Source organism: Cervus canadensis, chromosome 12 (genome assembly GCF_019320065.1).
Source record: "Cervus canadensis isolate Bull #8, Minnesota chromosome 12, ASM1932006v1, whole genome shotgun sequence".
NCBI classification, from domain to species: Eukaryota; Metazoa; Chordata; class Mammalia; order Artiodactyla; family Cervidae; genus Cervus; species Cervus canadensis.
Window position 1 is genome coordinate 34,107,604 of NC_057397.1, and position 25,202 is coordinate 34,132,805.

Sequence of the window (25,202 nt, forward strand, 5' to 3'; positions counted from 1 at the left end):
TAGGTAAGTAAAAACACACCCCAAACTTAACACTGTTCAGCAAAACACAAAAATGCATACCCGGTCAAAGACGTTCATTAAAGAGGGTGTTTCCTGGGGGGGAGTACCATGAGACTTAAGGCTAAGAGGAAAATGAAACAAGAGAGGGACTTTGAAAGATCAATGATGAGGTATTGATCACACTTTGTACTGGACATCAAAAGAAAAAGGACATATATGATGGAGGTGTTTTTGCAAATCTCAAAAACAAATGTATTAATAATAGAAAGGCTTACACAATAATCCCTGGGGTGACTATATAGATATTACATTTATTATCATCAGCGGCAAGCAAAATATACAGAAATCACAGATGCTACATATAGTGAAATTCATGTATAACAGAAGGTCTATTAATTGGGGCCTCATCTCAAAGTGACTTCAGGTGTGTTAGGAGCAGCCTGAAGGTAGGGAATTTATTTGGTGGGAATAGAGCATACAGAGTTCCATGCACAGAGTCTTTCAACAGAGAGTTTTAACACCAAGTGGTAGGATCTCATACAATACTTCATTGTCTAATGCATGGCCCTACTGTAAATTATTAAGCAGGGATCCAGTATTGACATTTGTATTCTAGCTTAATAGTTATTACACATATTACTCCTTATCATTACAATGTGTGTTCTAGTAAATGAGCTTTCTACCCACTCAAATAATTCGAGGTAAAGTCCAACCTGAACTTATTAGCAAGGATAATCCCTGTACATAGTGACTGGCAGAAAATATGAAGAGAAACAGAGAGTCTACCTTTTATATAGAATACAGGAACCATGATTTCACATATAGTGAAATCAGAATTACATTTCTGCTTTTTTCTTCACTCTTGCCAAATTGGAATGTAGACCCAGTAAGTCACAAACCCCCCCCACACACCCGACCATCAGGAACCCGGTGCACAGTTGGACAACTGATACTCAAGGGCTGTGTGATTTTGCCTTTACTGCCCTCAATACACAATTCCATTTGCTATTCCTTTGTTCTAACTGCTGTTTCTTAAACCTGTCTTGAAAAGAACTGTGGTAATCTTCATCCTCTGTCTCAGAGATGATTTCCATCTTCTGAATGATGAGTTTAATAAGCTCATGCTGTTTTTCCAGAAGAGAACCGAGATCCTTCAGCCTGAAAGGAAACACATTTTATGGGTTAATTTTCAATTATCCTTTCAGTCCTTGAGTACAGGAAGGCTACATACTGGGTTCTAGATCAGATCAACTGTACCAAGGGCTTCCCTGGTGGCTCAGATGGTTAAGAATCTGCCTGCAATGCAGGAGACCCGGGTTCAATCCCTGGGTTGGGAAGATCCCCTGGAGAAGGAAAATGCACTCCACTCCAGTATTCTTGCCTGGAAAGAATACGGACAGAAATCCCATGGACAGAGAAGCCTAGTAGGCTACAGTCCATAAGGTCTCAAAGAGTCCGACTTGACTGAGTGACTATCACTTTGACTTTCAGTAGTCATGATCCTCTTAATGAATACATATTTTAAAAGTTTAAGTGGTTCTCCCAAGTTAAATTTTCATCCCCATTTTAAAGATTAAAACACAGTTAGTTGCACAGGAATGTTAAACGCCTTGCCTAGGGTCGTGCAGTTAGAAAACAGTTGAGTAGGTCTTTGAAAGCAGGTAAATTAGCCCTGAAGCCCTCAGGCTTCATCACTGTACACTGCATAGTTTCTCCAGGGATCCTCAAAACTTCTAGAGTTTTGATGTAAGAATTGAGACAGCTGATAAAGAATGCAGTTTAGGATACTGTTGGGCAAAATGATTTGTCAGTAGCACCAAATCAGTTGTTGGGTCTAAAAAGAAGCAGTCTCAAAATTCTCAGTATGCTAGCCACATCATCAATTAAAGCATGACAATATAAATAAACACAATTAGACAATAGAGACTTTTACTGTTCATCATTATTTAGAGTGTTAAATTTTTCAAATACAGATAAAAGGAAAAATACATACCGGTACTTTTGCTTCATTATTTCTGTTTCTAAAGATGTATCAACATTTGGTATTTCTTGTCTCGTTTCGTGGGGGCAAAAGATATAATGAAATACACCACGCTATGGGATAAGAGATTAATAGTTATTCAGGTAGAACTCCGTTCAGGAACTAGTTCCTGAACAGGTGCCATGAGTCAGCTACAAGGCGGGCATGCCAGCACAAATATTCAGAGACACAATCATGGCCCTCAAGGAGCTCACAGCCTCTTGATAGAAATAGACAAATATAAACAGCCATAAAATGAAGTCACACATGTAACTGAGGAATGTATAAGATGTATAGTTAATATAGAAGATGGAGTAAACTGGAATAGGGGATTGTTTAGGAAAAGGTGTGACTGAACCATAGTATATTTTCTCATTAAAAACGTCCAACACAAATAGTGGTATTCCACACATGATGGGTTGTTATTTTTTTTAAACTATTCTGCACCATTATCCAACACAACTTAATGTCACATGGGGAAATTTCTGAAATACAGTTTTTTTTTTAATTTAGTGTCTTTTTTCTTATTTATTTATTTGTATTGAAATGTAGTTGATTTACAATGTTAATTCTTGCTGTACAGCTAAGTGATTTGATTATACCTATATATACATTCTTTTTTAATATTCTTTTCCATAATAGTTTATCATAGGAATTTTTGCTTTTCTTAAATATTTTTAAAATTTATTTATTTTTAATTGGAGGATAATTGCTTTACAATATTGTGTTAGCTTTTTAATGTCTTTTAAACCATCAGTGCCCTGCAAAGGGTCAAGGGCAGGTGTGAAATGACCAGGGATGAGGTAATTGTAGCCATCCAGGCAAGAGAGGATGGTCACTCGCACAGGCCACATGGGAAGTCAGGTGAACCAAATGTGGGATCGGTTGGGTGTGAGGGTGAGAAAGGGAAAGGAGATGGACAACAGCTCCACGGGCAAATGAATGGTGCTGACATCCTATGAAACATGAAGGTCTGGAAAAAGATGGGATAGTTTCACCCTCTCCCTATAGGGGATGTTGAGAGGAGGTGAAACAAGAGGAGTAGAGATCATTAGTGTGCTTTGCATGAATTTGTTCTGAACAGCAGTATTTGAGGTACCTTGGAGACACACCAGAGAAGATGTCATATAGACAGTTGGCTACAGAGACCTGGAACTCAGTAAGCTCCAGGCCAGAGAATCAGTTGCTGAGCTTTCTGTGTTTCAGTGGTGATGGCAAACACAGTTATGAGAGAAATCAAACAGAAAAACAATGTACTGCAGAAGAAAGCCTAAGCTCTTACTGAGATTGACCTTATTATTTATAACTACATAATGGAAACTCAACCTATGAAGAACTCAGAAAGAATTAGAATCCAGTACTTCTGACTGTTAGTATAAGTTCCTTTTCCATTATAATGCAATAGCCTTGTTCAGTCTTTGACACTTTGTATATTTTCTGTAATGTACACTCTCCCTATGTGTGTAAGTACCTGTGTATATATACACATGTATTCTATGTATGTACACACATATCTCCACACATATGTAAGTCACACGTGACTAGGAAGAACAAATGAAGTATATCTACACTGGTCCATCCACCCTCTACTCTCACTGGGGGGATGTGATACATATTTAACATGGAGGCTATGGATGAGTCACTCGGAAGACGGGAACTTTGTCCATAAACAGGCACCATTACGGATGACACAATGAATGAATGTCAATATCATGTGATTGATGATGGTATTTGTCACATGTACTTACTAATATCCCTCTGCTGTATCTGGGTCTGTTGGGATACACGATGATGGATTTCTGATCAACTTTGTGTAGGAACCAGAGTGGCAGCTTCTTCTCCAAGCTGGTGTGAAGTTCCACCTAAAGTACGTTTGGGATTTATTGACAAGAATCACTGACATTCTTGGTCCAGCCTCTAACTACCTGGCTGGCCAAATGCTAACACAGAAAGAGGCTCAGGCAATTACCCAATTTCTCTGCTGAGATTGTTGGGGGAAATCTTTTTGATGATTACTGACTCTCAGACCAGAGCAGGAACGCTATACTGACACAAAGAGTGAGCAGGGTGGGGTACCTCTCAGGGCTAAGACAATACCTGTATGAAATAACTGTGTTCTCAGAAATCAGCAGTGTTTATACATGAATAATTGGGGAGTCATTAGTAAGTTCAGTAAGTCATAATGAAATATAACACTTACCTGCATGGCAATTCTCTTCAATAGTGCATGTTTCTGGACCTCAGCAATGTCACCAACTGCCAAACCAATCTGAAGGACAACAGGGCAGTGAATCACTATTGGTTTAATGACTCATCTAAAAGTGCTTGTGTAGTCCCTTTGACTACAGTCAGAATGGGCATGAAATTTAGTAGCAGTGGCCTTAAGACATTGTGCTTACACACCGTACAGAAACCTGAAAAGCCTGTAGACCTTTGTAACAGTGGTGGTCACATCAGTGGGTCCAGTAGTCATAAGTGTTCTTATGAAAAGTGAGGGCACACAGATTAACCTGCATTTCATCTTAACTTAAAATGAAAATATGTTACTTTTGGACAAGACAGGGATGAAGTGAAAGTCATTCAGCCGTGTCTGACTCTTTGTGACCCCATGGACTACATGGGATTCTCCAGGCCAGAATACTGGAGTGAGTAGCCTTTCCCTTCTTCAGGGGATCTTCCCAACCCAGGGATAGAAACCCAGGTCTCCCACATTGCAGGTGGGTTCTTTACCAGTTGAGCCACAAGGAAAGCCTGGGATTGGTATAACCATGTAATATGGTTGCAAACTCTAGGCGTTGAGCACTTGAGGAAACAAGAGTGACCTGACAACATGGAAAAGCTAAAACATTAAACTGAGGGAAGGAATTTATATCTTCCATATATTTTGGGAGGAAAAGGTACACTTTAAAGGTGAGTGAGGCACTGATAAAATCTCCCTCTAGAAATCCACGGCTAGGTAGAATTAAGTGAGGTAAGTTGTCAGCTCAGTGAACCTGAATTAAATCAGCTACATTCACTCACTCTCTCATCACTTGTTAGGAACTTCACACCTGTCTATGCCAGATCAGCCTCCTACAGGTGGTAGCCAGAGAGGAAAAACCAGTCCGTGCTCTCAAGAAGCTCAGAGTCAAGTGAACTCCATGAGAGAAGGACTCTGTCTGCCCAGGACACCACCGTATGCCAGTGCTTAGAATAGTCAGTGGGATTGCAAGAGTCGGACACGACTTAGTGACTCAACAACAGCATGAATCAAAACATTAAGTAGTCTGTATTATTTTTTTCTTTCCATCAACACTGCCTAGCACAGTCTCTGCTGTATAGTCAGATTCAGACAAAATGTACTGAATGTGTGCTTGTCCATTTAATTTATTTATCTATAAATATTTATTTCTATGGACAGTCACACATTCAGTAACAATTTTGCCAGCAAAGGCTCCCCATGGACCCAGAATTGGGATGTATTTCTATCTGCATCAACCAAGATGCCTGTGGCCAGAGCAGACTCTCTGTGGAAGAGAACACTTGCGTCTGCTGAGGGCATCCAGGCTCTGACTGGCTCAGAGGTGGCAGCTGAATGCTGCCGATGCCCTCTGCATGAGCGCCTCTTCCCCACTTGAATCTCCAGAGGGTCAATGAGAAATTCTAGGGCAGAGATGAGGTCTTAATCTGCCACTCCATGAAGGTCTCTGCCTAACCTCTGACCCTTAGCCCAGATGCAAAGCAGCACCCACCATTCATCATTACTTTATTACTCTGTCGATACTTCGTACTTCTTCATGGCATTTATCACCCCTGTGATGTCAGGCTACATATTTATTTGTTTACTACTCATCTTCATGACAAGTTTATAATCATGTCAGGGCTGGGTATTGGTCTGTTTTATTCACCACTGTTGGGCCTATATCAGTGTCTGGCATTTTGGTAGGTTCTTGGTAAATATTTGCCAAATAGATGCATTTTAGCATCCTCCAACCTCACACTGCCTGGCTCGCCCCAGGTACTAATGAATGTTGAATAAATGAATTTTATAGCAGTTCTTTTTTCTACCTTCGTGAAAGGAGACAAAAGAGGGTAAAAAGCATTTTCATTCTTAAATATCCCAAGTGATCTACTGACAGCAAACAGGAGGATAAATTACTTACAAGTAAATTCATGAGGACAATTGGGACGAACATGGTGAATGTGATAAGGTGTACAAAGGACAGAAGTGGATACTTCAATTCATTCCTCAAATATGGCTCTAGGAAGGCATCGTGATAATTGATGTCTCCTAGCATCATGCTGAAGGTCTGCATTATGGAAAGGAACGGAGAGCTGAAAGCATCCTGGGGAAAGATAGTAAGGGGAAAATGAAATTCAAAATGCATATAATGAACAAAATGTTTTCTAGGGAGTGAAACGATAGAAATCACATTTAAAGTACTTTTTAAAAAAAAAAAAAAGTCCTAAGAATATAGCTACTGAAACACACTGATAAGAACTATTAATACTAATAAACTGGTGGTAAAGTCATTCAAAGGGCTTCCTTGGTGGCTCAGTGGTAAAGAATCTGCCTGCCAAACAGGAGACATAGCTTCATTCCCTGGGTCGGAAAGATCCCCTGGAGGAGGAAATGGCAACCCACTCCAGTAATCTTGCCTGAGAAATCCCACGGACAGAGGAGCCTGGTGGGCTACAGTCCACATTGTCACAAAAGAGAGCTGGATGGGACTAAGCAACAACAGCAACAACAAAAGTCATCAGAAAGATCTTTTCTGCACATGTAACAAATCCTCATGCACTAGACATAAACCTTCTGACAATGGACAAAGTCATTGAGTAAGACTATACTTTTCCCTGTAATAAATATCATGTGAATGCTATTATAGCAGATAAAAAATATTCAAATATTGTGAGGTTATTATGAATTTTGTACACCATTAAGATTTAAGTATAAATACATATTCCCAGTATTCACAGCAACAAAATCAATGACTCATGCAAATACCTCACCTGTATATTCAGGAGCACGTAAAAGCAGAGTCCAAAAGCCACAAGAAGGAAGACAAACACAATTGTCGATTTCAACAGAGTTTTCATGATCACCTCCAACATCACGATAAAAATTCCACACTTTTCAAATCTAGGGATATTTTGAAAATTACAACATTTACTCACTTTTCTGCTGAAACTAAATTTCACTTAGTTCAATAGTTATGAGGCACCAGGTACTAAGTTTCATAGATGAGATCACTGAGGCCCTCTACTTTCAAAAAGGGACATGAGAATTTGTGACGAGTCAAGCCTTCAATTTTCAAACTGTCAAACTGCTGTTTCTTTTGTTGTACTTCTTCCTAATGTTTATCTTGAACTGTTTTACCACTTGCCCACTGGAAATTATTTCATAGCTTCCCAGTATCAAAGATAATGCTACCAATTGCTTACAGGCTTCCCAGGTGGCAAAGTGGTAAAGAAGTTGCCTGCTAATGCAGGAGACGCAAGAGATGTGGGGTCTATCCCTGAGTCAGGAAGATGCCCTGGAGAAGGAAATGGCAACCCACTCAGTATTCTTGCTTGGGAATTCCCGTGGATAGAGGAGCCTGGCAGACTACAGTTCATGGGGTTGCAAAGAGTCGGACATGACTTAGTGACTACACCACAACAACAACAAAGGATGTAGAAGTCATTCAAGCTGGTTTTACCTCTGAAGATACAATAAGAAGTTCATCCAATAGAGGAATATAGCAATTGCTCCACACTGCCACTGCACATATGCTGGTATCCTGATGAACAAGGGTGACACAAATATGATGCTGGTTGTGTAGATGATCCATTCAGCTGCATTGTCCTTATCCAAAAAGTAATTCCTTTTCTGGGGTTGAAAAGAATAAAGAATTACCACATGTACAACCTGAGACCTGGCAACTTATGGATGGTTATATATATGTAATCAGTAACAACATTTTTCTGGCATTACAGCTGGTGAGAAGTTTATGACCAAGGGGCCATCAGCTCTTGCCACCCTGGACTTAACTCAGAGTCTTGGGTACAGATCAGTATTAGAGGTGCCCCAGCCTCTCCTGCTGACCTGGCATTTTGGGAGCCTAAGCAATTCTATAAGTTTCAAGGCTTTACTCATAAAGTTCACTCCATCTTAAGGAAACTCCTGGGGGGCTGCAAGTTGTTTTAGTAATTCCTTTCTGTCTGTATAAGGACATGCACGTGGATTTCTCAGTAATGAACTAAAGCTGCTTCTAAGGAAGTTTGGGGCCTGTGCTAAGACTTAATTACCATAATGATTTGGTATCATCTCCTATTCTTAAATATTTCATGTTTTGAACATCAGATTTCCTATAGGGTAGACCATTTACATATCAATAAGGAACTGTGGAGACCAAAATTAGTAGAGAAATCATACAACTTTACAGTTCAATATAAACTGTCATTTGTAATTCTCATCTTTAAAAAATAAAAATAAGAAAGATTAAATAATATGCCCTAAATCATTTAAGGAACAGTGGAAGAACACAGTCTTAACTCTCAGAATTTTGACAATTTAATGGAAATGTGTGTGTATGTGTGTACTTGTGATGTATAGTATCAGACAAATGCAAAACACTGTTATTACTACCAACATTCTTTAATGCAAATATCCTTGTGCTTATAAAATGTAACATAGTAAATTCTTTCAGAAAATGAGGTGTTGTATAAAAGCTATATGACTTATAAAAAACACAAAATTATACCAAAAAATGAATAATGAAAGACTTTAAGCTCCACATTGACAGATAAATGATTGATGCCATTTATCAACTACATCAAAGACCTACATATAATTTATATAAACCTTGTGTCTGATCTGAATGTGTGTTCACCTATTTAAAAAGACATTGTTGTTGTTGTTGTCTAGTTGCTAAGTCATGTCCAACTTTGTGAAGCCACAGACTGTAGCTGGTCAGGCTGCCCTATCCATGGGATTTCTCAGGTAAGGATACTGGAGTGGGTTGCCATTTCTTTCTCCAGGGGATCTTCCCATCTCAGGGATTGAACCTGAGTCTCCTGGAATGACAGGTGGATTCTTTACCACTGAGCCACCTGTAAAAATTATGCAATAAAAAGTTCCCTAATTTCATTGTAATTTGAAATTTTATCCAATAAAATAAAGCATTCCTATTAGGAAAGGAATTCAAAGATCCATTTGAAATGGAGTCTTAAGCCAAATAAACAGTCACACCTAAAATTATCTCTGTAAACAGTGACACTTAAAATTATCAAATTGAAAAAAATCTGTGTGTTAGCAAAATATGAAATATATCTCAGAGAAAACACAGAGAAGTCTTTCAAAACTTCATTGGAGCTGGGTAGACACATCAGTTCAGTTCAGCTCAGTCACTCAGTCTTGTCTAACTCTTTGTGACCCCATGAACCGTAGCACACCAGGCCTCCCTGTCCATCACCAACTCTCAGAGTCCACCCAAACCCATGTCCATTGAGTCGGTGATGCCATCCAGCCATCTCATCCTCTGTCATCACCTTCTCTTCCTGCCCTCAATCTTTCCCAGCATCACGGTCTTTTCCCAATGAGTCAGCTCTTTGCATCAGGTGGCCAAAGTATTGGCGTTTCAGCTTCAACATCAGTCCTTCCAATGAACACCCAGGACTGATCTCCTTTAGGATGGACTGGTTGGATCTCCTTGCAGTCCAAGGGACTCTCAAGAGTCTTCTCCAACACCACAGTTCAAAAGCATCAATTCTTCTGTGGTCAGCTTTCTTTATAGTCCAACTCTCACATCCATACATGACCACTGGAAAAACCATAACCTTGACTAGACGGACCTTTGTTGGCAAAGTAATGTCTCTGCTTTTTAATATGCTGTCTAGGTTGGTCATAACTTTCCTTCCAAGGAGTAAGCGTCTTTTAGTTTCATGGCTGCAATCACCATCTGCAGTGACGTTGGAGCCCAGAAAAATAAAGTCAGTCACTGTTTCCACTGTTTCCCCATCTATTTGCCATGAAGTGATGGGACCGGATGCCATGATCTTAGTTTTCTGAATGTTGAGTTTTAAGCCAACTCTTTCACTCTCCTCTTTCACTTTCATCAGAGGCTCTTTAGATCTTCTTCACTTTCTGCCATAAAGGTGGTGTCATCTGCATATCTGAGGTTATTGATATTTCTCCCGGCAATCTTGATTCCAGCTTGTGCTTCCTCTAGCCCAGCATTTTGCATGATGTACTCTGCATATAAGTTAAATAAGCAGGGTGACAATATACATCCTTGACATACACCTTTTCCTATTTGGAACCAGTCTGTTCCATGTCCAGTTCTAACTGTTGCTTCTTGACCTGCATACAGGTTTCTCAAGAGGCAGGTCAGGTGGTCTGGTATTCCCATCTCTATAAGAATTTTCCACAGTTTATTGTGATCCACACAGTCAAAGGCTTTGGCATAGTCAATAAAGCAGAAATAGATGTTTTTCTGGAACTCTCTTGCTTTTTTCATGATCCAACGGATGTTGGCAATTTGATCTCTGGTTCCTCTGCCTTTTCTGAAACCAGCTTGAACATCTGGAAGTTCACGGTTCCTGTATTGCTGAAGCCTGGCTTGGAGAATTTTAAGCTTTACTTTACTAGTGAGTGAGATGAGTACAATTGTGCGGTAGTTTGAGCATTCTTTGGCATTGCCTTTCTTTGGGATTGGAATGAAAACTGACCTTTTCCAGTCCTGTGGCCACTGCTGAGTTTTCCAAATTTGCTAGCATATTGAGTGCAGCACTTTCACAGCATCATCTTTCAGGATTTGAAATAGCTCAACTGGAATTCCATCGCCTCCACTAGCTTTGTTCATAGTGATGCTTCCTAAGGCCCACTTGACTTCACATTCCAGGATGTCTGGCTCTAGGTGAGTGATCACACCATCGTGATTATCTGGGTCATGAAGATCTTTTTTGTACAGTTCTTCTGTGTATTCTTGCCACCTCTTCTTAACATCTTCTGCTTCTGTTAGGTCTCTACCATTTCTGTCCTTTATTGAGCCCATCTTTGCATAAAATATTCCCTTGGTAACTCTAATTTTCTTGAAGAGATCTCTAGTCTTTCCCATTCTATTGTTTTCCTTTATTTCTTTGCATTGATCGCTGAGGAAGGCTTTCTTATCTCTCCTTGCTATTCTTTGGAACTTTGCATTCAAATGGGTATATCTTTCCTTTTCCCCTTTGCTTTTCACTTCCCTTCTTTTCACAGCTATTTGTAAGGCCTCCTCAGACAGCCATTTTGCTTTTTTGCATTTCTTTTTCTTGGGGATGGTCTTGATTCCTGTCTCCTGTACAATGTCACGAACCTCCATCCATAGTTCATCAGGCACTCTGTCTATCAGATCTAGTCCCTTAAATCTAGTATTTGCAACTGTAAAGATATAAAACATATCATGTATCTGTTGGAAAATTTGGGTCACTTCTTTGTGGTATCCTAAGATACTTGATAGACACATACGTACTAATAAAACTGAAACCTCTTGCTTCAGATAAATCAAATAGGCACCATCCAATGCAGGAGCCTTATCTGAAATCATGTGATTTCTGCATTTTAAAGAGTTTGTACTTGTTATTTCTGATTTATACATTCATCCAGCTATGTGATTTTCTTCTGACATAAGTTATATAATAGTTTAGTAATTAATCTATATTTTGCATATTAAAATATTTGCAACTGTAACGATATAAAACATATCATGTACCTGTTGGAAAATTTGGGCCACTTCTTTGCAGTATCCTAATATACTTGATAGCAAAACTAAAATCATACAGAAATTTATAGCATAGGAATTCTGAAACAAAAAGACAAACAGTTATAAAGGGTACCAAAGAAAACAATACTTTTCTTCATCATTTTCACTATTAAACATTTGTTTTTCTTCACTTTTATTTCTAGGTACTGTCCAGTTTTGCTTTAAACAGAAAATTGCTGTGGTGCCAATATAAAAACAACACAGTCATTTCATAATGTCTTTATTAATAGAGGCTGCCAACTGAATTCAAAAGGAATATGAATCTATAGATCTATATAATTTTTTCACTGTGGTAAAATATACATAACATAAAATTTACATTTCAAAAATGTTACATTTTACATATACAGTTACCTTTTGAAACATACAATTCTGTGGCATGAAGTACATTCACAATGTTATACAACTATTACCTAGTGCCATGACTGTTTCATCACCTCCAAATGGAAATCCAGTCCCCGCCAAGCATCACCTCCCCCTCCCCAGGATCCTTGGCAGCTAGAAATCTGCTTCCTTATATATGCTTAGTCGTTCAGTCATGTCCAACTCTTTGCGACCTTGTGGACTGTACCCTGCCAGGCTTCTCTGTCCATGGGGATTCTCCAGGCCAGAATACTGGAGTGGGTTGCCATGCCCTCCTCCAAGGGATCTTCCCAACCCAGGGATCGAACCCAGGTGTCCCACATTGAAGGTAGATTCTTTACCATCTGATCCTCTAGGGAAGCCCATTAATACTGAGGTGGGTAGCCTATCCCTTCTCCAGGGGATCATCCCGACCCAGAAGTCTAGCCGGGGTCTCCTGCATTGCAGGCAAGTTCTTTACCAGCTGAGCTACCAGGGAAGCCTGCTTCCTTGTATATCCTATTTTAAATTTTATACTTCAGCACCCATCTAAGCTAGGTACATGTCAATGTACCTCATACATGTCAGGTGCATTGGCTCTACATGTCAATTCCTTTTGTTAGTTGATGAGCTCATTTATTGACCTATTTATTTACATTCCCTCTCATTCTACAAAGGATTTCAGAAGTTGCTACATATATGAATTCTACAAGCACTTTGTATTAAACAAAGTCTTGATAGTTCAGATTTATTATGAGGTTAAAGTATTTTCTAAAGAAAAAAATGCCCAGCCCACAGTTCTGAAAATCTTGTTTTAAAAAGTTGGAATATAAAAACCAATTGAAGATACCTTGGTGTCTAAAATTTCTGAATGGTCACTAGTTTCATTGATGATTCCAGTTGAGTTGAAAGCCATACCTGGTCTGATATTGACAACAAGAAAGGTCATGGGAAACAGACCAAGACAGTAAGATCCTAGGTTCATAACATGGGCTCTAAACCCATAAGCCAACCTACAAAACATAAGCAAACCACAACTGAATAGTTTCAACCACAAATATTTAGTTAAGATACCTGCAGAAAGAGGAGTTATATATAGTCTCTTCCGGAAATGTATTTGATAAATTCATTGAACTTGAAAGCCAAAGATTTTGGAATTCACCTTTTTGATTTCCAGAAAAGGAATCACAACTTCCTAGGAAATTACTGACTTACTTAAAATCTCTCACCAATTAATGGAAGGAACTTTAGCTCTGACTCCAAGTTTAATGCTCTTCCCAGGAATACTCTTGTTACTTCATTGTCTGCTAGACTGCAGAGCCCAGGAATGCTTCTTTGTGTTTTATATAATGATCCCCCCAAATATTTCATTTAATGCCAAAAATATATTAATACCAACATTTTTAATACCAAAATTTGCCTTTGACATATTTCTTTTTCAAAGTATAAAACATTAGAAGTAATAAAATATAAAGTATTCCAATACCATTAAACAATTATTTAGAAGATTTTTTACAATCAAATATTACTGGGTAAATTTATTTTTTGTTTTGAAAGATTTTTAATAAATTTAATGAAAGCATCATTCAAAAGAAACACTACTTAATACCCACCATTTCATAAGTAAGTATTCTTTACACACAGGGTGGTTGAGAAGCTCTATGCGGTTATGTTGCACCATTGCCTGAGAAATAAGGAAAGATCAATAAAAATGCAATCACATTAAACTCTAGAGTATAAACTCAGCTTTTTGTTTGCTGGCTTTATAACTTTATTTTGAATTTAATCAAAACAACACTTGCTTATTTCAGAAAACTTGAAAAATCAAAATTATATCAAGAATATATTTTTAAAAAAACACACAAGCTAGAGAGAACCATTTTATACAGATGCTAAAATGATTTGCATAGAACTGATGTGAGAATCAGTTGTCATCGCCAGTCTATGGGTATAAGATCCACATGTCTCTTCTTCCTTCACACTCCAAGTACTCAGTAGGTCTTTTAAAGATTTTTTTTTTTAACACGGACAATTTTTGAAATCTTTATTGAATTTGTTACAATATTGTTTATTTTTTTATGTTTTGCTTTTTTTGGCCATGAGGCATGTGGGATCTTAGCTCCCCGACCAGGGATTGAACCGGTGAGCCGGCACCCCCCTGCCTTGGAAGGGGGAGTCTTAACCACTGGACAGCCAGGAATCCCCATCAGTCAATCTTTTAGATTTCACATTAGGTGATGGCTGGCACCATGGTCTGTATCAAAGGCTTCCACATAGGGAAATGAATTCATTTAAGGCAAATGAAAGTTCTTAATTGAACTAGAACAGTTCTGTCCAATGGAACTTTCTGCAGTGATGAAAATTTCTATATCTGTGCTGTTAAACAAAAGAGCTACAAGACACATAGGGTTCTGAGGGCTTGAAACATGGCTACTGCAAATGAAGAAATGAATTTTTAACTTTATTTTCATTTTCACTAATTTTCATTTAAGCAGTCACATGTGGTTCAGATACTATATTAGAGAGAACAGATCTGGATCCTACACCGCCATTTGCCATCCAGCCTTCAAATATGTTTTCTTTCACATGCACACAAGTTTTTGTGTTGCCAATATTTACACCACAAGTCTGCTGCTCCACGTGGCTAAAATCTGTCGAAACTAGTAGCTGCTGTCCTTTTAGACCAGAAACCCACTTATTTGACACCTGTTTTCCTCTGCAGTTGAGTCTGAAACTCCTGGTTTACCCTGAAGCAGATTATCTGCAAGGCTTTCATGATCTCACTTACTAGAAATGTAAAAGCACTCTTTTGAATAAGAACTGGTTTGGAGCCAGTCTCTTGGGAAATTTGGGTCCAAACTGTGTGATTAGGGCCTGCTTTCAGATTGGGTTCACTCTTCCAGAAGGATATAAGAGCTGCTGAGAGGTTCGCATTTACCCTGGAGGCCAGTGGTTAGCTGAATTTGGAATCGATGATTGTAAACTGTCATCCCCTGCATTTTCCTGTGGTTTTACACTGTTGGAAACTTATATATGTATGTCTACATTGAAGTGGATGGAGGTAGGAGCAGATGCTGATGGTCAGCCTGTGTTGTTCATGGTTTATTGGATTCTGGGTTGGGCAGATCTAGCATAACCATTAGGTGATCAACAGTGTGGAATTTTAAGGGCACCAAATTACAGCAATCATACAAAATGATTGCTTTATTTACTAACAAATAAAGAGTTAGGCTGTACGGCATACACAAAGATCAAAGCATAAATCTGGAATTTTCTCCAGACTCCTTCCTGGAACTATCATACCAAACATTACAGAACTCATGTAGAAACTACCTGAATAAGGAAAACAGTGGACTTACATTGAGAGTTAAAAGAGGCTCATATACAATGTCCTGTACAGGTGCTCCTTTTTTGGTGAATTCCAATGGACACTGAAGATATGTGAAATTATACTCAATCTGTAGAAGATAACAATTTTTAAAAGTTGCAGTCTAGCATAGGCCCCCAAAGTCATTCTTAACACATCAAATATGCAACCCTATCATTCTGCTGAAAATTAAGTGATTCAAATAAAGTTGAGCCCTTTAACTTGAAGAAAAGTAAAGTAAGTTATTCTGTATTCATTTCAAAAAATAAAAGTCCTAACAGGGCGTTTGATTCTTTTCTAACTCTCTAGTTGTGGGAAAAAAATGTCTTCTAGAAAGACCACTTAGATGTTTTAGGATTTCATTCTTCAGGCAATATTACCCAAGAAAATATAAAGATATAAATAATAAGGCTAAACAAAACTATTAGAAACAATTAAAATCATGAGAGAAAACTGTAGATCCAAGGGAAAAAATTATCTCATAAGTAGATAATATAATAATATGAGAAATGAAGACAATTACCATTTTTTGAGATTCTGGAGTTCTAGTAACATTATTTTTACTATTCCTTAAAGAGAATACATTTCAAGTTATTATGATGAAATAAACTTACATGGTAGTCTTGGGAGGACTTGTCTTCTGTGGAGGGTGTCACACAGAAATCTAAAAGTACCTTTGAGAGAGAAAGACTGGCTAAGCTATTGGGCAGGAGACTAGATCCAAGATGCAATTTGGCCCCATTTCTAAAATAATACCCAAGATATTACCTTCCCCTTCCTTTGCTTCTTGTATCTCAAAGACTTGTACACTATGATCGAAGTCATTCAGGAACAAAGTCTAAAACATGAAGTGTTAACAAGTACCACTGCATGCCTCAGCAATACCAAGTGATATAGAAAAATACGCACCTGAGAATGAAATTGCATTTACTAAATTTTAGGTAAGAAATATTCCATTTGCTTTGCCTAAAACTTGATGTTTTTCTGGGTTTCTAGAAAATATGTGGATGATTGAGGATTCCTTTGCTTAGCATCTTCTAGTGATAACTTAATTGTCTTAACCGAGACTTTTCAGCTGAGTCCTGAGTTCTTCCCACAGTCTAGGTTGCTTCTTCTGTATCATCTGATCCTGGAATACTGTGTTTGCTTCTGTACCTGCCTTACTGAGCAGCACTGAAAAATTCACATCCAAAGTGGTATGGACAGGATGTTAGGCCATGGATAGTATAATGACAGTTGGAGGCCCTAGAGATGCTCAGTTAAGGGAGAAATCACTTAAGAGTTAAGCATTAGATCCTCCCCTGGGAAGTGTAGGGACAGATATTTTGTGGGGGATCCTGTCTACTATATAAACAATTTGAGTAACCCCAAATCTGTGTGCTGGGACCTTTCTGGTAGCCCCAAATCATGATCCTGAGAAAGAAATTCTGCCCAGTCTACCTTCTTGAAACCAGATATGGACACAAGGCCCCAGGTGACTCCATCAGTGGGTCCCTTGGAGTTCCTGGGACATCTGGTCGACCCCACCTGCAGGACACAAGGGTAGAGGGCTGGACAGCACCCTGAAGGGGAGACACAGGGACTCAGGCCCCACTGGGAGGGCATGCCTGCCCTGGCTGGTCTCAAGCACCAAGGCAACTTAAAAATTTTGAGGCGGTCTCTGTTGATGACCCAGTAGCAGTACTAGGAGTCATAAAAGACATCATGAAAAAGAAAGACAAGTCCAGTCAATTGTGCTGTGCAAGGAAGAACCAGACACAGGCCTGGCTATTACAGTTTGAAAGCTTTGTAATAACCAGCACAGGCAAAGTGAAGGCTGGGCTATCAGAGGAAGGGGAAGGTCATGGGGGAAGGATTGTGTATGTTACTCAAATGTGTGATGTGAGGCTAAACTAAAAGACTTTTAACTTCCCCTAGTTAAAAAAATATTCATAACACTAAAATAATACCAAGTCATTATCGAAAAAGAACTAGAAAATATATAGTAACATGAAGAAGAAAAGAAAAACCAAATCATAATCACAACTGTAATTCTTATTAGCATGTTGGAGTAATTTCTATGTTTTCTATATGTGAATATTTATAACTTTTTATTATTATTCATCATTGCACATAAATCTGTCTATACATCTGATTATTCATTAGGACAGATCCCAACAACTGGAATTACTGAGTGAGAAAATTTGAAATCATGTTCACAACTAATAAATGCAAATATGAAAGAATAACATGCATGCCCCTAAACCCCCATATCTAGAGACTTTATTCAGCTGGCGACCTCCACTAGTGCTCTCTGCTCTAGACTTGGATTGTTGGGATAAAAAAATATGTTTAACATATTTCCCTACATTGCACATAACCACTAACAGAATTTTTTAATCCAAGTATGTCCTTCTCAAATTTGTTGGCTAGATTCCCTTGTAGCCTATATAAAACTAGATGCTTAACTTTAAAGATGGAAATTACTATGTTTAGGTTGTGATTACAACAATAAATCCTCACATTTGATTACATGCCAAGCATATACCCAAATGATTTTTGTTTTTAGAACTTACCTTCATGCATTCAGGGAGGTATTCTACCAGTTCTATGACTGGACATCTATTGGTAGGAGAACAATGACTAAAAACCTTGAAACACTCTTCCCATCTGTAAAAAAACAATAAACACAATTCTTAAACCTTCTGTTGTGTGCAACAACAGAACTTCCAGTTGAAATTCAAGATTATTATCTTTAGGATAAACTGATTGGTTAGTTGAAATTCAAGATTATTATGTTTAGGAGAAACTGATTGGTTCCAATGGAATCAATATGTGAACTGAAATCAATCTAATAAAGTCCTTGTTCATTCATGGAAATTAGAAATGTGGGCAAATTCAAGGATGGCTGTTATAATCACTGTTCTGACTCTTTATCTAAATGTCTTTTCAAGAAGGTAGGTTTTAACCTTGATTTCCCCCTGAAGTCATGAAGGGGTATTACCTTCAAAGCTTGTCATGCTGTATGGAGATACCCACATTCACGAACACACAACAGCAACACAGCACTGGGCACATGACCCTTTACCTTTAACCCAGGTATACATCATGTATTGAATTAAACTACAGAGTAACATGTATCAGGGCTTCCCAGGTGGCTGGCTTTTGGTAAAGAATCTGCCTGCCAAACAGGAGACAATGGGCTCGATCCCTGGGTCGGGAAGATCCCCTGGAGAAGGGAATGGCAATCCATTCCAGTATTGCTGCCTGGGAAATCACATGGACAGAGGAGCCTGGTGGGCTACAGTTCATGGGGTTGCAAAAGAGCAGGACATGACTGCGCAACTAAACAACAACAACAACATGTATCAAGTACATTAATAACCATGGGCTCTGTGAGAACACTGCAGATTTGCATCTTTCTTTACTGCCATCTGGTTGGACAAGAGAAGGAGATGTTTATGACACCAAGAATGAAAGAAATCTACAACAGGAAGTAAAAAGAGCCCATTTATCTCCAAGATCCTATCTTTGTAATAAGAGGCTAGTTCTAAAAGCTACCCAGACAAATTTTCTGTTAACCGTGTCAGTAAAGTCTGTCTAGGCTATCTGTACCATCAATAGAAAACTCCAGGTTGCGCTGATGAGTGCTTCTAAGGAAGAATGGGCCGGGGGACCTGGAGACTTTCCATGCTCCAAAACACAGGCTTGGTCTGCTATGAATATGAGAGTGCTCATCTCTGAGTCCACTACTGGGTGATGCTGGGCCTTGGTGCGAATCTATCTGTGACAACTAATATATAGAATAGATTATGTTTGAGACACGGGACAAACTACCCTCCAACTTCATCACTAAAACTCCTTAGAGTACGGTTTAAAAAAACCCACAGCCACACAAGATCATGGGCTAAAGGAAATTCCATTTCCTGGCACTGGTCACAACAGGGATTTACCTTGGAGAATATTTTCACCAACATCCAGTTTGGGGGTTTCCACTGGGCAGGAGAGCTTCAGGCAAGGTCAGGTGAGTCAGGGCAGAGTCAGCCTGACCACGACCATGGTGCCACAGGCTACAGACACCTGAACCCTGGGAGCCTCACAAGAGTGCTGTGAACTGGGTCTGCGCTCCCGTCACTTAGAAATGGAAGCTGAAGACCAGAGAGGTTAAGCAACTCTTTGGGTGTCTGTGGTCACTCAAAGGGCTCATTAAAAATTTTAGGGAAAACAACTGACATTTCAAAATGTTGACTTTTTGCATCTGTCTCTAAAGCAAGGGAAATAAAAGCAAAAATAAACAAATGGGACCTAATGAAACTCAAAAGTGTTTGCATAGCAAAGGACATCATCGATAAAAAGACAATCTACTGAGTGGAAGAAAATATTTTCAAATGATATGACGCAGCTCATACAATTCAACATCAAAAAACAACCTGATTTTAAAAAATGGACAGAAGACCTCTACAGACATTTTCCGAAAGAAGACAATAGATAGCCAATGGGCACATGGAAAGATGCTGCTAATCATCAGAGAAGTGCAAATTCAAACCACAATGAGATATCACCTCACACCTGTCAGAATGGCTATTGTCAACAAGAACACATATAACAAATGGTGGCGAGGATGTGGAGAAGAGGGAACCCTCATACACTGTTGGTAGGAATGTTAATTGGTTCAGTCACTATGGGGGTTCCTCAGAAAGCTAAAAATAGAACTACCATATGATGAAGTAAGTCCACTCCTGAGTATATAGGTATACAGGATATATAATCCTGGGGAAAAATAAAAACACTAACTCAAAAAGATACATGTACCACAGTGTTCAAAGCAGCATTATTTACAGTTGCCAAGATATGGAAGCAACCTGTGTCCATCAACAGATGAATGGATAAAGAAGATGTGGTGTATATGTGTGTGTGTGTGTGTATATATATATATAGATAGATAGATAGATAGATACAATGGAATATTACTCAGCTGTAAGAAAGAATGAAATTTTGCCATTTGTAACAACACGTATGGACTTGGGAGGGTATTATGGTAAGAGAAATAAGTCAGACAGAAAGACAAATGCTTTATGGTATCGCTTATATGTGGACTAAAAATAAAAAAAAAATAGTGAATATTTAAAAAAAGAAAGAGACTCATGGATATAGAGAATAAACTAGTGGTTACCAGCAGGGAGAAGGAAGAGGGGAAGGGCAAAATAAGAGTAGGGAATTGGAGGTATAAACTACTATGTATCAAACAAATAAGCTACAAGGATATAATGTACAACACAGAATATAGGCAATATTTTAGAAAACTATAAATGGAATATAACCTTTAAAAATTGTGAAGCACTATGTTATATGCCTGGAACTTACACATCAGTTGATATTGCACATCAACTAAAACTCAATTAAAAAAAAGGAAAAATAAATAAAAATGTTGATCGACAGCTGAAACTTTTGTTCTTTTTCTCTTCCTGCTTCCTCTCAGATTATCCCTGACGCCAGAGGACACGCCTGACGCCACGAGACAATTGTGGGCAGGATGGCAGCGCACCTTTTGTTCCTGATGGTCGTGAGGACCACCTCCTTTCTCTTATTGTGAATCGCAACGTGCAGGAAGGAGGCCTGCTGCTTGTTCAGAACCACGTCGGCATCGTAGCTCAGCAGCAGGCAGACGGCTTTGGCGTGGCCCTCCCTCGCCGCAAAGTGAAGCGCGGTGTTCTTTCAGAGAAAACAACACAAACAATCCAGTGACAAAGGCTACTCATCCTTTGGCTATTTTACAGCTTTGTTTCCCTGTTGAATTGCTTAAGATATTATTAACAAAACTATTTAATAGCAAAGAATTAAAATTTGGGGGTCCCCCAGTGGCTCAGCGGTAAAGAATCCGCCTGCCAATGCAGGAGACCTGGGTTTGATGCCTGAGAGGGGAAGATCCCACGTGCCGTGGAGCAACTAAGCTCCCGCATCATAACTACTGAGCCTGTGCTCTAGAGCCTGGGAGCCACCACTGCGGAAACCACGCACCCTGGAGCCTGTGCTCCACGAGAGAAACCACCGCAATGAGAAGAAACCTCTGCACCACAACTGCAGACTAGCCCCCGCTTGCCACAGCTAGAGGAGAAAATCCATGCTCTTTCAAAGATCCAGCACAGCCAAAAATAAAAAAAAATTCAGAAGTTGATAAAAGGTTGCCAGTCTCTAGTTTTGCCACAAAAAAACATTTTAAAAGGCAATGATAGTCCTCTAGCTCTGTCATTGCGTGAAAGAATGTACATTTCAATACTCATTCTCCAAAAAAGAACCAAGGACATCATAGTGGACTGAAGGACAGTCTTTCAAATCAAATACGCTTAGTTTTAGGGAAAACTTACCCCTGCCCTCCTCATTTCCCTTGGTCCACCAGGGAATGGTGAAAATTTTATCATCAATTCACGTGGGCCTGTAACAGGCCTCTGTGAGACTCACCAGCTGTCCTCAACATACACCCACCTCTTGGGGCTGTCTCCTTATTCTGCTCCCCTTTGACTCTTTCCTCACTAGCAGTCTGCATAGTTAGGGAGTCTGGGGATGGTCAGGGAGTCTGGGATGGACATGTACACACTGCTATATTTAAAATGGGTAACTACCAAGGACCTATGGTAGAGCACAGGGAAGTCTGCTCAGTGTGTGTGACAGCCTGGATGGCAGGGGAGTTTGGGAGAGAATGAATACATGTATATGCATGGCTGAGTCCCTTTGCTCTCCACCTGAAACTGTCACAACATTGCTAATCAGCTGTACTCCAATATAAAAAGTTTAAAAAAAAGGAGAACCCAATATATGGTAAGAAGGGAAGAGAGTAGCTAAGAAGGTTTCTTGCAATGCTGGAAGGTTCCTCTATGCCAAGATTTGGGGTAGGTATGAGAAACACAGTACGTACCCCTTCTTCATCTAGCCGATCTGTGCATTTCAAGTTAGTGTCAAGAATGACCTTCATGGTCTGAGTGTACCCGCCCAAGGAAGCGTGATGCAAAGCAGTCCAGCCGTTGTGGTCACTGTTAAAGAAGTAAGAGAAAATGTGTGCATTTACCTTACAGAAGAAAAGGGGAAGGACACCTCCCAATTCAAAGTGGGTCTGATGATCGGAGAAACAAACCATATCTGAGATATTTGAGTGCTAGCAAGTAATTATGTATTGTTGTTGTTGTTGTGTTGCTCAGTTGTGTCAGACTCTTTGCAACCCCATGGACTGTAGCCCACCAGGCTCTTCTGTCCACAGGATTTTTCACGCAAGAATACTGGAGTGGATTGCCATTTCCTTCTCCAGGGGATCTTCCGGGCTCAAGGATCAAACCCATATCTCCTGCATTGGCAGGTGGATTCTTTAGCATCTGAGCCACCTGGGAAGCCCAAATATGTGTTACATGGTTAATTAAACATGAGCTAATTTCAAGCTTAATTGGATGAGGGCTTCCCTGGTGGCTCAGAGAATAAAGAATATGCCTGCAATTCAGGAGACCCAGGTTCAATTCCTGGGTCAGAAAGATAGTTTGGAGAAGGTAATGGTTACACATTTCAGTATTCTTGCCTGGAGACTTCCATGGACAGTGGAGCCTGGTGGGCTACAGTCCACAGATTAAAGGTGCAAACTCTCAGTTATAAGATAAATACTAGGGATGTGGTATATAACATGAATAAATATAATTAAAACTGCTGTATGTTATAAATGAACATCATTAACAGAGTAAATCCTAAGAGTTCTGATCACAAGGAAACATTTTTTTCTTTTTCCTTTTTTTGGTATCTGTATGAAATTAAGGGTGTTCACTGAACTTACTGTGGTAACCCTTTCATGACACATGTGTTATAGCCCTTAAGCTTACACAGTGTCAATTATAATCTCAATAAAATTGTAAAAGAAAATAAATAAAGTCTATAAACACACTATTAAATACTTTGGGTGAGTGAAACTAGAGTTAGCATGTTTGTGTCATACATATTTTCTTCAAGTATAAGCAATGTATAATGTGTATAAGTAGTGTACTTATACACACTATTTTTAATATTGCTTTATTCTTTCATTGAGTATTGTATCAAAAATTTTTCCATGATGGTGTTATTAGTCCTTGTAGCTACCAGTCATGGCTAATAATAATAATGAAGATAATTATAATAATAATATCATTGTACAAAACATGGATAGAAGATGCTTAGCTTAGTGCCACTTATTTTTTTCTGAGTTCAGGTCTAAAGAGATTGTTCCTCTCATGCTCTCAAAGATTCTTACTTGATCCTTTTGGGAAATGTCTGTCTCTTCTGTCAGAAATTGAAGATATGAATACAGTGAACACTTGCCCTTTTTCCAAATTAGACATAGAAAAAAAAAGAGATCCTGACACAATTTAATTTCAGGGCCAGTGAGTAACCATAATAGGTGCAAGAGACACCTCGCTATTTCAGTTATGACATAATTAAGCAAGAGCTCTTGTCTTCTGGGTTCACCTGGGGTCTCCTTTGCAAGTCTGTTGCCTGGTGTTCATTTGGAGGCAGGAAGGAAATAAGCAGAACATTCATTTCACGGCTGCATCATTGCTACTTGGTACCAATCAGATTGGTACTCTGATAAAGAGATATGTTTTTTAACATTAGCCTAATGAACTCTTTGCTACCACATTGGTGCAATTAGAAATTAGCCTATCATACATCTACAAAAAGCTTCTGGGTTTTCCTTTTATTTTTACAAAGGTGTCATTTAATGATGCCACTTTGTATTGTACTTAATTATTTTAACTTGGGCTTCCCTGGTGGCTCCGACGGTAAAGAGTCCACCTGCAATGCAGGAGACCTGGGTTCAATCCCTGGGTTGGGAAGATCCCCTGGAGGGGGGCATGGCAACCCACTCCAGTATTCTGGCCTGGAGAATCCCCATGGACAGAGGAGCCTGGCGGGTTACAGTCCATGGGGTCACAAGGAGTCAGACACGACTGAGCGACTAAGCACAGCACATTTTATTGGTTTTGTTTCATGTGTTAGATTTCCTTTGTAGTGAAATTCAGGAAATTTTTATGTCTCCTGTTGCAGCTTAAAGGGAGCTCTTCATGTCCATCAGTCGTCATATTGAATAAGATGCAGAGTCTTTGATTTGTAGAGCATGTGTGTGTGTGTCTGTAAAAACACACTGCCTTATATCTGCCAAAACAGCTGACAGCAAGATGAAGGAATATATAAGAAGCGATATCTCAAAGATTCTGAAAACTACTCAAAGCCACTTACTCTGTGACTTTGAACAAGGCCTTCAGCTCTATGAACCTCAGTGTTTTCAATCGGAAATAATACTGACTTTCCTTTCAGTATTTGAGAAATCATGTTATGTTTTGAGGATTAAGTAAGATGGGTAAAAGTACTTAGTGAGATTGAAAGTGAGATATCATAATCAAAAATAAAATAGAAAAACAGCCTGACAACGTCTAGCCAGTTACAAAGAAGATGTAAATATTGCAATCTTATATCCTCACCTGAGAAATAATGCGCCCTTCTTCAGAAGCAGCTGAACAACTTTATCGTGCCCGTTCTTTGCAGCCAGGTGGAGAGGAGTCATTCCATGTAGGTCACCTTCATTCAAAAGCCTCGTGTCACTTATGTCTTGCAGGAGCCTCTGACAGGTATTGATACGTCCATAACTTGAAAAAAAAAAAAGTTTGATATTTTCAAAGCAAACATTTAACAGAGAGAGGACATACTCGTATGTCGCTTAAAG

At 39.1% G+C, this 25,202-nt stretch overlaps 1 protein-coding gene across 1 annotated transcript in view; it reads right to left on the reverse strand.

The window, feature by feature from the left end:
- Window positions 1-220: 220 nt before the first annotated feature.
- The window catches only part of TRPA1 (transient receptor potential cation channel subfamily A member 1), a 67,869-nt gene continuing 42,887 nt past the window's right edge, over window positions 221-25,202 (reverse strand). The window contains exons 14-29 of the mRNA XM_043483603.1: window positions 24,961-25,125; window positions 22,386-22,500; window positions 21,018-21,184; window positions 18,049-18,142; window positions 16,108-16,167; window positions 15,486-15,584; window positions 13,740-13,810; window positions 12,977-13,139; window positions 11,734-11,823; window positions 7,702-7,871; window positions 7,013-7,142; window positions 6,163-6,345; window positions 4,221-4,289; window positions 3,769-3,882; window positions 1,994-2,094; window positions 221-1,158 (exon numbers count right to left, since the gene is read on the reverse strand). Coding sequence (XP_043339538.1) covers window positions 954-1,158; window positions 1,994-2,094; window positions 3,769-3,882; window positions 4,221-4,289; window positions 6,163-6,345; window positions 7,013-7,142; window positions 7,702-7,871; window positions 11,734-11,823; window positions 12,977-13,139; window positions 13,740-13,810; window positions 15,486-15,584; window positions 16,108-16,167; window positions 18,049-18,142; window positions 21,018-21,184; window positions 22,386-22,500; window positions 24,961-25,125 — 1,996 coding nt within the window. The 3' untranslated portion in view covers window positions 221-953. The remainder of the gene's footprint in view (window positions 1,159-1,993; window positions 2,095-3,768; window positions 3,883-4,220; window positions 4,290-6,162; window positions 6,346-7,012; window positions 7,143-7,701; window positions 7,872-11,733; window positions 11,824-12,976; window positions 13,140-13,739; window positions 13,811-15,485; window positions 15,585-16,107; window positions 16,168-18,048; window positions 18,143-21,017; window positions 21,185-22,385; window positions 22,501-24,960; window positions 25,126-25,202) is intronic.